The sequence below is a fragment of the Oryctolagus cuniculus genome, chromosome 4 (genome assembly GCF_964237555.1).
Source record: "Oryctolagus cuniculus chromosome 4, mOryCun1.1, whole genome shotgun sequence".
NCBI lineage: Eukaryota > Metazoa > Chordata > Mammalia > Lagomorpha > Leporidae > Oryctolagus > Oryctolagus cuniculus.
The window spans coordinates 150254677-150268562 of NC_091435.1; the positions used below are offsets into that span (position 1 = coordinate 150254677).

Here is a 13886-nt window from a genome sequence, read left to right on the forward strand (position 1 = left end):
TGCCAGGGTCCCAAGCATTTGGGTCATCTCCCACTGCCTTCCCAGGACATAGCAGAGATCTGGATTGGAAGAGGAGCAGCCGGGACACGAACTAGTATAGTATCCACATGGCATGCTGGTGCCACAGGTGGAGGCTTACCAACTACGCCACAGCGCCGGCACCCTGTCATGCTTTTTTTAAAAATGCTTTATTTTGCACACTTTAGTATTTATTGGGGACTATGCTGAAGGTGAAATATACATTTTTTTCTTTTCAGAAATATAGCAAGTTTTCCCAACATTATTTAACATTTTGTGTCTTCCCTATTGATTCTGTGAAGCTATCTTTATCGTTTGTTACATGTCTTTCTCATAGTCTATTATCTAGGTGTCTATTCTATTCCATTGATTTCTTTATTCTTGTACTCATGTTCTTAGCTGTATTATATTTTTGTTACACTCAATTTTAGTATCTGCTAGGGTAAATTGCCAAATGTCCCTCTTCATTTCTAAATATTTTTAGCTGATTTTAGTGTACTATACACTTCAGTTTGTAAAGTTCCTTAATGCAGGCCACTGGAATTTTGAGTCGTAGTTTTCTTTCTGTAAAGATTTATTTATTTGAAAGTCAGAGTTACACAGAGAGGAGAGGCAGAGAAAGAGAGAGAGAGAGGTCTTCTATCCAGTGATTGACTCTCCAGATGGCCGCAGTGACTGGAGCTGTGCTGATCCGAAGCCAGGAGCCAGGAGGCTCTTCTGGGTCTTCCACGCGGGTGCAGGGGCCCAAGCACTTGGACCATCTTCTACTGCTTTCCCAGGCCATAGCAGAGAGCTGGATCAGAAGGGGAGCAGCCAGGATGTGAATCGGCGCCCATTTGGGATGCCAGGGCATTAACCTGTTGCGCCACAGTGCCAGCCCCAGAGTCATAATTTTCTGTTTCTTAAAACTGTTCTAAGATTATTTTAATCACAGGGGAAAAGTAAATTTCTAAATTATTTACTCAAAATTTATAAAAGCCAGTAGTTGGCTGTTTCCAGAGGCAACCACTCAAGTTCGTGTTTCTGGCTGCAGGTGAGGGTTGCCAATATCTTTATATATTTTCATATCACTGTTTTAGGGATTATCAACTTTTAGGGATCATCAACCATCTGCTGGTTAACTCATCAGATGGCCGCAATAGCCAAGGGCTAAGCCAGGCCTAAGCCAAGAACCAGTAGCTTCTTCCAGGTCTCCCACATGGGTGGCAGTGTCCTAACCACTTGGGCCATCTTTGCTGTTTTTTCAGGCTATTAGCAAGGAGCTGGTTTGGTAGTAGAGGAGCAAGGACACGAGCCAGTGCCCATATGGGATGCCGGCAGCACAGGGGGTAGCTTAACTTGCTCTGCTACAACCCTGGCCCCTAGACTGTAACTGTTTATCCTGGAGTTTCAGATTGGTTTCCTTCTAGAGATAAAGTAATGAGCTTTCTTCACCACATCTGTAATATCTAATTTCTTTCATATTTCATTTGTTGTTTTCAATATATTTCACTCTTCATGACATTTTAATTTTTTTTTTAATTTTAGTTCCAATTTGGGCTGACTGGATTTCTAGGTCTTTTCTATTTTTTTTTTCTTTCCCCTTGCATTCCTAGGTTAGAGCTACTATTTTGTGTATTCTGTATCTTCCTCTTTATTTTGTTGGAGTTCATCCTCAAGAAACTGTCGTGGAGTGTTCTGTGGCAGATAAACCTGTAGTTCTTGCATGTCTTGAGATAATTTATTTTGTTTTCCTATTCAGTTGACAGTTGGAGTATAGGATTTCTTTCCTAACTGTGAAGGGCCTGCTCTGTTGTCTGCCAGCCTCTATTGTTTCTACAGATCATATGATGCCAGTGTGATTCTTTTTTTTAGGAGACCTGTGTTTTCTTTTTTGTAAGTTTTAAAATCTTTGCTTTTTCTTGATGTCTCAGAATTTCTTGACGATTTGCTTTAATGTGAGTCTTTTTCCACTTACTGTGCTGGGTAGGAAGTGCCATGTTCTTTTCTGAGTTGTTTGATATATTTGACTTTTGATTCGTTTTTTGTCTTAATGATGTATTTGCTTTCAGGTATCGAGTAATCATGCTTCTCATTTTCAGGTGTTGCTGCCTATGTTGGCTGGCAGAGCTCCTCAATTCTCAAGCCCCTGCTGCAACAAGGTCTTAGTGATGCCGAGGAATTTGTTATTGTGAAGGCTCTTAATGCCCTTACTTGTATGTGCCAGTTAGGGCTGTTACAAAAACCCCATGTCTATGAATTTGCCAGTGATATTGGTAAGTTTCTGCCTCTGATATCTGAATTATACAGACAGGGTATGGAAAGAACTTTATACAGTTTCTAGATAATACAGAGGAAAGTTTCAACTTTATTGTTCCTACTGCAGGTTGAACATACCTACTTTGAAAATCCAAAATCTAAAATGCTCCAAAAATCCGTATCTTTCTGAGCTCTAACCTGACAAAAGAGGAAAATTCCTCATCATGAAATTTTGATTCATGCACAAAATTATGAAAGATACTGCCTAAAATTCTCTTAGGCTGTATGTAAAAGGTGCATCTGAAGCAGGTTGTATTCATACTGGGGTCCCATCCCTATGAGATCTCATAATGGATATGTGAATATTCCACATACAAAAAATTCTGAAATCCCAAGCATAACTAGTCTCAAGCATTTTGGATAAGGGATACTCGACCTCTATGGATTGCATATGTGTTTGTAGAGAGGGAGACTCAGTTGGTTATCCTGCCCAGGTTGTGAAATATTGCCATGTTTTCAGCTGTTGTTAAGTCTTTGTGACCCTTGTGTGGGGAAAAAAAAAAAAAAAAGAATCAGGATTTTAAATTCCCAGTTTTTTTTTACACCTAACCATTAGACGTGTTGAAAATTGAATGTGAAGGTTGTTTATAACTGTCATTACATTGGTTGCCAGTTAAGAATTCATAGTATTTCAGTTATTAATATTAGTATTTTATGAACCAATGAATTAATTGCTTCACAAATATATTACCTATTTATCTTAAAGTTAAAATTCAGAATAAGAGCAATAACATTGTAAATAGAATAAACTTTGAAAATCACAAAATTAAGAATATCTGAGGAAGCAGTGTGAGATTGCCAGCTGGCTCAAGAACAAAATCTTGAAAATTGCCTTTTTAGATACTAAATTATTGCTACATGATTTGCCAAGGAAAATCAATAGAAAGTCAAAGTTGGTTCAACTTGACATTTTCTTAGAGGTAATCCTTAGAGAAAAAAGATGAGAGAGAGTTGCTGTTTATTTTGAGAAGCTAGATGGTAGCCAGTAGATGTAAAAATTCTGTAAAATTTTAAGGCATGAATATAGCTTTTTATTAATTTGTGGTAATGCATATATAGGTTTTTTTATTTTGTACCATAATACCTAGGATTGTTCTGTTAATTTATAAATAATTGGATTTTTTGATTATTTTAAGACTGATCATGAATATAGTAGAAATGTTGTATATTGGCAATACAATCATAATATTTTTTAAAAATTACATTACAGTAGTTCTTAATTTTTGTCTGAGCTATAGAATGCTGAACGTTGGGAGATTCTTTATCACTGTTTTTGTCATTTTAACTAATAACTTGGGGATATATTGTTTTGAGAAGCAGAAGAAATGAAGAGAGAAAGGGAACTCTCATCTGTTGATTCACTCTCCAAATGTGACTGGGCTAGGCTGAAGCCAGGAACTCAAATAGCATGATAGGAACACAATTACTTGTATTGGCAGGAAGCTGGAGTAGGTGTGGATTTGTTTATCAAACCCAGGTACTGTGATATGGACTGTTGGGGTAAAAGCTCATCTTGGATATTGTTTTTTTAATTCATTCACCCGTTCTGTATCTTTTGATTGGAGAATTTAACCCATTTAGATTTAAAGTAATTATTGATTGGTACACATGCATCACTGTCATTTTTTTTTTAAAGCTATACTTATTTATTTGAAAAGCAGTTATAGAGAGAGAGAGAGAGGGAGAGAGAGATCTTCCACCTGCTGGTTCACTCCCCAAATGGCCGTAGTGGTTGGAGCTGTGTTGATATGAAGCCAGGAACCAGGAGCTTCTTCCTGGTCTCCCTTGCAGGTGCAGGGGCCCAGGGACTTGGGCTGTCTTCTGCTGCTTTCCCCGGCCAGAGTGGGAGCTGGATTGGAAGCGGAGCAGCCAGGACACGAACTGGCGCCCATATAGGATGCCGGCACTGCAGGCAGTGGCTTTACCTGCTACGCCACAACGCTGGCCCTGTACTACTGTCATTTGTCAGTTATTTTCTGTTTTGTAACTCCTTTATTCCATCTTCCCTCCTTTTTTTTTTTTTTTTAAATTTTAATTTATTTGAAAAGGGAGAAGGAGAGGGAGGGAGCTAGGGAGGGAGAGGGGGAGAGAGAGAGAGAGAGAGAGAGAGAGATATCTTCCTTCTACTAGTTTACTCCCCAGATAGCCACAATAGCTAGGACTGGGTCAGTCCAAAGCTGGGAGCCAAGAGTTTCTCCCAGGTGTCCCATGTGGGTAGCAGGGGCCCAAGCAATTGGGCTATCCTCCACTTTTCCTAGGTCACTAGCAGAGATGAACTGCAAGTGGAACAACCAGGACGTGAACCAGCACCCATGTGGGATCCTGGCATTGCAGGCAGCAGCTTTACCTGCTACACTACAACATGGCATCCCCATTTTCCCCTCTTGCTGGCTTCCTTTGCGAATTGATGATTTTTTTTGTAGTGTTACATTTTGGTTTCATTCTTTGTATGTAGTACAAAATTTTTTTTTTCCTTCCCTATGGTTATCCTGTGGCAGATGAACTTCTGCAGTCTTTATTATTTTACAAGGTGTAGTTCTAGGTTGAAGTATTGTATTACTATAGATTGAAGTTTTTTTGTTTTTTTTTTTTTCCTTCAGCACATTGACTGGTTTCATCCTACTCTGGGCTGAGAAAACCACTGATAGTCTTAAGTGATTTCCTTGTATGCGAATGAGTTCTTTTATCCCTTGATACCTTCACAGTTCTCTTTGTCTTTGACTTTTGGGAATTTGATTGTAATGTGTCTTGGTGAAGATTTCTTAATCTGTTTGACATTCTGTGGGCTTCATGGATATGGATATTCACTTTATATATATATATATGTTTCACCTTATATATATATATGTGTATATATATATAAATTATTGGCTCAATTAATGGTATTGCAAGGGTCCTTTAGGCGCTTTCCATTTTTCATTATTTTTTCTTTTTGTTCCTCTGTCTGGATAATTTAAAATGACCTCTGTTTTTATTTATTTTTAAATTTTAATTAAAAACTATTTGAAAGCTGTGGATGGGAGGAAGCAGATGAGGCAGACAGAGATCTCCTATATGCTGGTTCACTTTCCAAATGCTCACATCAGCTGGGATTGGCCAGCTGAAGCCAGGAGCCAAGAAGTCAATGGGGTCTCCTATGTAGATGGCAGAGATTCCGCTATTTAAGCCATCACCTGCTGCTAGGGTGTGTATTGTTACAAGGAAACTGGAATTGAGAGTGGAGCTGGGACTCGAACCCAGGCCCTCTGGAATGTAGGCATCCCAAGTCGCTTCCTAACTGCTATGCCAAACACCTGCCCCAAATGTCCCATTTTTGAGTTCACTGATTCTTTATTTTGCCTGATACTCGTATACTTTGCTGTGAAAAGTCTCTGTAGAGTTTTTCCTTTCAGTTGTGATTTTCTGTTCTAGAATTGGTTTGGTGCTCTTTTTATAGTTTCCTATCTCCTTTTTCATGCATTGTTTTCCTGATTTCATTTAGTTGTTTCTCAATGTTCTGTTGTAGCTTACTGAGATTATTTAATATGATTATTTTAAATTCTTTGTCAGACAGTTTGTAGATCTCCAGTTCCTTAAGATTTGTTACTGTTGCTTTGTTCCTTTGGTGATGTTATGTTTCCCTGATTAATTTGTTATCTATGTGGCCTTGCATTGGTGTCTATACTCTTGAAGTAGGCACCATTCCCAGTCTTTATAGACTGGTTTCAACAGGGAAAACCCTTCTTCATTCACATCCAGAGATTTTAGGAAACAGGCCTTCTGGTGGGGTCTGTGTATGGACTTACTGCTGGAGTCCTTGGGTGGACTGCCCTGGTGTCATCATCCACAGTTGAGTGTGGAGCCTGGGTCCATTGGAGTGGGCCTGCAATGTTGACTTACAGGATGGGCCTGGATCCCTTGTACTGGGACCATCAGAACCTATTAGTGGCCGGTGCCGCGGCTCAATAGCCTAATCCTCCTCCTAGCGGTGCCGGCACACCGGGTTCTAGTCCCGATCGGGGCACCGGATTCTGTCCCGGTTGCCCCTCTTCCAGGCCAGCTCTCTGCTGTGGCCAGGGAGTGCAGTGGAGGATGGCCCAAAGTGCTTGGGCCCTGTACCCCATGGGAGACCAGGAGAAGCACCTGGCTCCTGCCTCGGATCAGCGCGATGCACCAGCCACAGCGCGCCGGTGGCAGCGGCCATTGGAGGGTGAACCAACGGCAAAGAAAGACCCTATTAGTGTGGTTCTCTTCACTTGGTCCATGGGGTGATGCTAGAGCTAAGCCTGTGGGGCAAACCCAGAGCTTGTATCTGAGGAACTGGCCTGAAGCTTGCACAGTGCTGACTGGGTGCTTGGGCAGGCCTTGCACCAAGTCTGTGGATACCTGCTTATTACTAGATTGGGCTTAGTTCCTGAGTCCATAGGGGCTGGCCTAATGCCAGGATCCACTGGAGTAGCCCTAGAGCCTTTGTCTGTGGGAGTGAGCCTGGGTTCCTGGTCTTTAGGGACTTACCTGGAAGCTGAATCATCAGGAACAGTCTCACAGCCTGGGCTGGCATGGCCAGCCAGATACAGGGGTCTACCGTGCTGATTCTGGACCCTGGGTCCAACTGTGTCTGGGTTTTCCATAGCTTGATGAGGAGCCTATGTCTGTGGAAGGGCCTAGAACCTGCGTTCCCCTGGGATAGACCTATGCCAAGGTCTGTGACGAGTTAGGTGCTTGCTTCACCTTCCTCCTCCTACCTGGAAGATGTTCTGCATTGTGCTTCCTAGTTTGGAGAAAGAGTTGACAAGGTACTGTGAAAATGTTCCTTCTAACCTCTTCAGTGTATTTTTTTGTCTGTGCTATACCTAAGTGGTGTAATCTCTCATCTGACTTCCTTATTTCTTGTGAAAGTATTTTCATGCATGGGTAGCTATTAAAATTGATATTTTTTATAGAGTACAAGCACTGAAATGTCCTGTTCCACCATCTTGCTAACATCAGTCTGTTGCGTGATTCTGAAAGCGAACTATGGTGGTATTTTTGATGGTTATTATTTTGATTTCTTTGGCAGTTTCTTCAAAAACTGAACTCTTCTCACTTAAATATTACAGATACTCACTTTTCCCCATGCTTGACCTAAATAATTGCAATATTTAGTTTAGAGAAAATATTGAGTACTCTGTTTTATTGGAGATTATGTTGATTCTGACTTCCTGGGTTTTGAGTATTTGACATGGTCTGCATCAGTCATCTAGTTACTAATACAGTCCTGTTGTACAGCAGTCAAGTGCACAATCTTATTCTTGAGTTAATTTCTCTTGCATGTGTGGATTTTCTGGGTGGCTCTATTTTAGGCTGTACATCTCTAGATCATCTTTGGTGACTGTAATCCATTTGTCTCGTTCTGGGACCCTGCCCAGGTTATGTTCCTGTTGTGAGGATGGTAGAAGCAGAGAGCAACGCTGGCTGTGTAGCACATTTCAACTTTGTGTTATGTTTGCTAACATACTTTGGCAAAGCAAGTGATGTGACTGATTATGGGAGCCACTTTTGGGAGGTTCTCAGTGTATTTCTGTTCCTTGGGTTCCCTCTACTCCCAAGGGAAATATCAGCCTGCTCTTGTTGGGAGGACCAGAGACTGCAGGTTATTTACGAAATAATAAAAAACTTCTCCAGAGTAACTACAGGAATTGGAAATGTGATAATTTTGGAGAGAGATATTTTGAATGGTTTTCCACTTTCCTTTCTTTAGATAAGATTTATTGACAAAGTGAAGTATTTTTATTAGCATGATTTTCTTTCAAAATCAATATTGTTTGACTGTAGATGTCTTTGCATTTATGGCTAATATGTAATTTTTGTTTTCTTTTAGAAGCTTGAGTTTTATTCTAATTCAGGTTAGTTTGATTTTGATTAGTTGATATTGACTTTAGGTTTAATACAAAAACTAGGTAAAAAAAGGATAAAAATATTGTTATGGTTTAATTTTACATTTTAAACCTTTGAAGAGTAGACATGTTTTCTACTATTTCAGTTCCTGTCCATAATGACTTGTCAATTAAATTATGAATTATATACAGAATTAGATTTGAACAAACCATTGGATTTAAAAGACTATCATATAGATCGTTCACTTAATCTCAGTACTATGTCCTGAAGGACAGAGGGTGTATCCTTGAATTTTTGTGGGCATGTAAGAGGGATAACAATAGTTTATGTTTTGGGGAGTTTGCAAGATCTAATAGGCTTTAAATGAGTGTTGTAAATGAGTAAGTGCCCACCCATCTTTAGTGTTGGCTAAAAAAAAAGTAAATGTCTTAGGAGATAACAGTTTTTTCTGTTGTGATATTATTAGTATTTATGTGAACAAAGTGTTATAACACTGTTCAGTTGCTTTAGATGCTTGAAGGTAATTGAGTATGTGAAGTTACTTGATAGTAACTTTGCAATGTGATCCTTAGGTTATAAAGTAAACGTTTATTTATCCTGATAGTTTGGAAGTACTTATGAACCTGGTTTGATCTGTACCTTTTTCCTTCTTCTTTAGCCCCCTTCCTGTGTCATCCTAATCTATGGATACGCTATGGTGCTGTGGGATTTATCACAGTGGTAGCCCATCAAATAAGCACAGCTGATGTCTACTGTAAACTGATGCCTTATCTTGGTCCATACATTACCCAACCAATAATACAGGTATACATGTTCCAACTTAGAGTCAGTCCTCCTTCCCAAGTGTGCCTCTTTTAAAAATATTTTAGAATTTTATGTTTTTAAAAACTTTTAAAGATTTAAATTGACTCCTAGCAGTTTTATACTCCTTTCCAACTAGTTAATGAGAATGAACCAAGCACCCTTGAAGCTGATAAAAAAAAGAATATTGTGTTGTACTTCATTATACACAATATAGCATGTGGTAGTAGTTTATGCTTTATTTTGTGTAATACTGTAAAGCATCAGATGTTAAAGTGAAATAATCTAGTAGAAACATATATTGATGGAAGTCTGCTTTTATTGTAAAGTAAAATTAATTTCTACCAGGGTCTACATTTATAAAAGATGTTTGTGGTTTTTTTGACTACTAACTGGTTCTGGTTCCGTTTCTTATTCTAGTCCCCTTCCTCTCTCCCAAATGTCCTGTCTCTTCCACTTCAAGCAGTAATAGCACTGGATAAACTTAGGGTCTTTGGTTCATTCAAGGCAAATTTTATTTACTCAGCTTGTCAGTATTTGTATCCTTTATCTTGCTGGATACACAAATACCAATATAAAATATATAAATGGAGTGTTGAAAAGTGATTCTGGCTGTTAAAACATCCTGAAATGTCCCAATTTTACTAACATTTTATTTCCCATTTGGAATTTGCATGCTTCTCTTGGCTTCTCCTACTTTTATTACTCAGTGTACCTTCTCTTCAGTTGGAGAAAAGGATCTTAGATATACTCTGAAAATTAGGAAGTTTTGATTGTGTCTTCATTTCTTACTTTCCTCATAGATTGATCCACTTTCTGGGAATTGTCATTCTTTCTTTTGTGGAGTTTATATAATTCACATATTTTTAGCCTGAGAAGTTATTTATATATACATGAAAGATGGGTAATACTACCAGAGAGTATACCTTTATTTTTTTAAGTTTATTTATGCTTCTTTAGAAATCAGGTGTAGAAATGCCCGGTTTTTGACTAATAATTCTATTTAGAAGTTAATTAAATTTTTGTTTTTATCATTGTTCTATACTTTTAAAGGCCAGAATCAGGAGTTGAGAGGATAATTATCCATTTGCTTTGCAGATTTAACCTTTCTGCAGTTTGGATTAGACAAAAGATAACTTTTTATGATCGTTTGTACTTTGTAACTCACCAGGTTGTTAAAAATATGTTACTATTATAGTAATGTGCTCCTTTTTATTGTGTATGCATTGACAAAGTATCCTGGGGGACAATTAAGGAAAGATTTTTTTTTGTTTTTACAGGCAGAGTTAGAGGGAGAGAGACAGAGAGAAAGGTCTTCCTTTTTTTTTTTTCCATTGGTTCACCCCCTAAATGGCCGCTACAGCTGCCACGCTGCACCGATCCGAAGCCAGGAGCAAGGAGCTTCCTCCTGGTCTCCCATGTGGGTGCAGGGCCCAAGCACTTGGGCCATCCTCCACTGCCTTCCCCGGCCACAGCAGAGAGCTGGACTGAAAGAGGAGCAACCGGGACAGAATCCGGTGCCCCAACCGGGACTAGAACCCAGGGTGCCACCCAGGGTGCCGATGCCGCAGGTGGAGGATTAGCCTAGTGAGCCACAGTGCTGGCCAATTAAGAAAAGATTTTACCAACTCTGTGGAGAGTACTGTTTTTAGATGCAGTTGACTCTATTTGGGAAGATGTCATGGCTGAAGGGGAGACCTGTGATATGAATATCCTTTCTGGTTCAGTACCTACTGGCTGCTAGGCCTGTAACCAAAGATGTTTGTTAGATCTAGAAAACCTTCTGACATATTGGGATCTAGAAAAGGCTCTTTTTCATTTTCTAAAATTTTCTGGCATGTGTTTTTATTATTAGTCTTCATTATGCTAGAAACAGATGTGTATTCTCGTGCTAACAATGAAAAATAAAAAATACCTCATTTAAAATTTTTTCTTCTGAAAAATTTTAGATGATATATCTCATTTCCTTAGAAAGTGTTTATGTTAAGTTTTCACAGGATGGTTATAGTTAACTTGCAAATAACTGTACTAGAATGTATTTTTGGCTGATACTTTTTATTTTTCTAATATAGATTGAAAGAAAACTTGTTCTGCTCAGTGTCTTAAAAGAGCCAGTAAGCCGTTCTATATTTGATTATGCGTTGAGGTCTAAAGATATTACTAGCTTGTTCAGACATCTTCACATGCGTCAGAAGAAACGAAATGGGTCTCTTCCTGACTGCCCTCCGCCAGAGGATCCTGCCATCGCACAGCTTCTAAAGAAACTTCTATCACAGGTCATACTGCTTTTCTGAAATCTTATATTTAAATGCAGATTTCATAAAAATAATGAAGCATCCATTTAGTTATTAAATTTTTTTGAATTTTTATTTGCTTTGTTTGTTTGAAAGGCAAAGAGACAGAGATATAGAGATCTCTCATCTGCTGGTTCACGTCCTAGTTGGCCAGCAACAGCCAGAGCTGGGCCAATCCTAAGCAGGGACCAAGAACTCAATCCAGGCCTCCCACAAGGGTGGTAGGAACCCAAGTATTTGAGCTGTTTCCTGCTGCCTTCCATGGTGTGCATTAGTAGGAAGCTAGAATTAGGAGTAGAGCAAGGAGTTGAACCCAGACATGCTAATATAGGATGTGGTCTTCCCAAGCAGCATCTTAACCCAGTAGGCAAAATGCCTTAAAAATATTTTTATTGAATAGGTTTTATCATAACAAAAAATTGGACAAACATCACATCTTTGCTTAAATCCCAAAGCAAATTCATATTAGAATATGATGAGGCCTTGTGTTGAGCTAAGTAAGAAGTTAGATAAAATGTATTAAGTTTCTTTTGTGATTACTGGCTAAATAAACGAGCGTAACAGTGTACAAATAGCCTTAGATTTAAATAATGATTCAATTATATATTTCATTAAAAATATAATGAAATTTATGTAGCAGAAATGTTGCAAAAATATAGATGCAGCATAGGAGAACCCTTGTTCATTTCAGTCCACGTTGAGAATTCTCACTGCATGTGAGGCGCTGAAATAGCTTACATTTATAATGCATCTTAGATGGAATAGGCAAGCATTTTACTGCTGTATCTTAAAAGGCTGTGAATTTGGATCAATTAATAAGCCGTGTTAGAAGTATGAATCTTCCTATTGCACTTTACCTTGGTAAGACCTCTCTAGAAATACTAAACTGCTGAGATTCAGCCTGCTGCTTTATAAGGGACATGTAGAGAAATCCAGATAGGAATAAAAATGGCTAGAAATACATAATACGATTGCAGAATATGTGCTCCATGAGCAAATACTGAGGGACAAGTTCAATGATTGTATTTAATTCTGCACAATGTTTTGTAAAGAGAATGCTTTTCAGACATCGCTTGCCTAAAAAGAAAAGATGAGAAGATGCATTCAGTGCGGGAGAGAGAATTTTATCAGTTTTGCGATGTCAATCTTTTCATGTATTGTGCTTGTCACTGAGTACCCAGGGCTGTGTGATGCCCGGACTTGGTTTGGGGATTGAACACTGGAATAGGCTCCCGTGGGAAACTGGTCAATAACCATTTTGGGTTTTTTAGATCTAAGTTTGCCTGGAGGCTGAGGCTGTTTCTAATCTGTCTTCAAGGACAATGGTTCTGTTTCCTATATTCTCCAGGACTTCTTTGATGTGACTTGAATTTCCAAAGAGCATTTTCTTTTGGGTTTTCTTTTAACCTTGTCTTATGCATTAGATGTATTTTATGTTTTAGAAGGCAACTTATAGGAAATTGGATTGTGAATCACATTTTTCTGTTGTTTCTCTTGAGTCAGTAATCATTACAAGAAGGATCTTAATGGCCACAAAATTCATACCAGCCTAAATGTCTCTTCAGGCTTGGATTTGTGATATGTGTATATCACAAATATACATATATATGCACACACACACATACATATACACTTTTTTGTGACATATATATATACACACACACATATACATTTTTTTTTTTGCCCTGCCAATCCATAAATCAAATTAAAAGCCTGTATCCTGAGGATTGCTTTTTATTTTAAGTTATGGAGCTAACCTAGCCCTAAGTTCTTTCTTTTCCTCTTGTCAAGGTGCAGCTATTGCTATTTCCATGGTAAAAGGAGGGAATGGGAGGAGTGCTTCCCATAGCTCTTTTGCTGTCTGCTTCTTGCTGTTCTTCTCCCAAGTGCTTTTACCATGCTGCACTCACTGTGCCATGATAAAAATCACCAAAACACAAACTCATGTTGCTGTGCAATTTTGGTGCTTGGTTTATTCCTTTGTCTTTATTTATCCTTTCATTTGTCTGCTTGGAAAACAGGAACAAATTGTCCTTTGTGTTATTCCTGATGAGGAAACGTACAGCAAATTTTGCAAACTGTTAGGGTTCGGAGATGATACACTGTTCTAGGGACAGGTGCTGCTTGTAGAAGGGAGAGCAAGCCAGAACATTTGTGGACTTCAGAAGAAGCAGTAGCAGAAAAACACCAACTTCAGTTTTTTGATATACAATGAGTTTAATGTTCAGTCAATGACCTGAGACCCCTCCGCTGTAACTCTCTAAAGTTCTCACCTCTCTGCATATCCTTCTTCATTTCTCTGCTCTGCAAGTTCAGCCTTTGTGGTTTTCTTGAACTCTGATTAGTGCCGTGAATTCAGCCTGTTGTACTCTGCTTACGTTCCTTCTCTTTGTGCCAGGACCTGGGAACTGTAGGCTGGGACAGTCGTAGGACTCATCTTCATCTTAGGAATCCTAGCCATGTGCCGACTGTTTTTTCGTCTCTGGAAAGTATTTCATGTTTTTTTGACCAGTTTTAAATTTGCTTATTTACTTATTTGTACAGTTTTATTTATTTGAAAGACAGGGAGACTGAGAGAGACAGAAAAAAAGAAAGCTGCTTCACTCTCCAAATGCCTGT

At 38.8% G+C, this 13886-nt stretch overlaps 1 protein-coding gene across 1 annotated transcript in view; it reads left to right on the top strand.

Annotated features, from left to right (window-relative positions):
* The window catches only part of PIK3R4 (phosphoinositide-3-kinase regulatory subunit 4), a 68989-nt gene that overhangs the window by 27384 nt on the left and 27719 nt on the right, over positions 1–13886 (top strand). The window contains exons 7-9 of the mRNA XM_002716186.5: positions 2100–2273; positions 8831–8976; positions 11046–11249. Coding sequence (XP_002716232.1) covers positions 2100–2273; positions 8831–8976; positions 11046–11249 — 524 coding nt within the window. The remainder of the gene's footprint in view (positions 1–2099; positions 2274–8830; positions 8977–11045; positions 11250–13886) is intronic.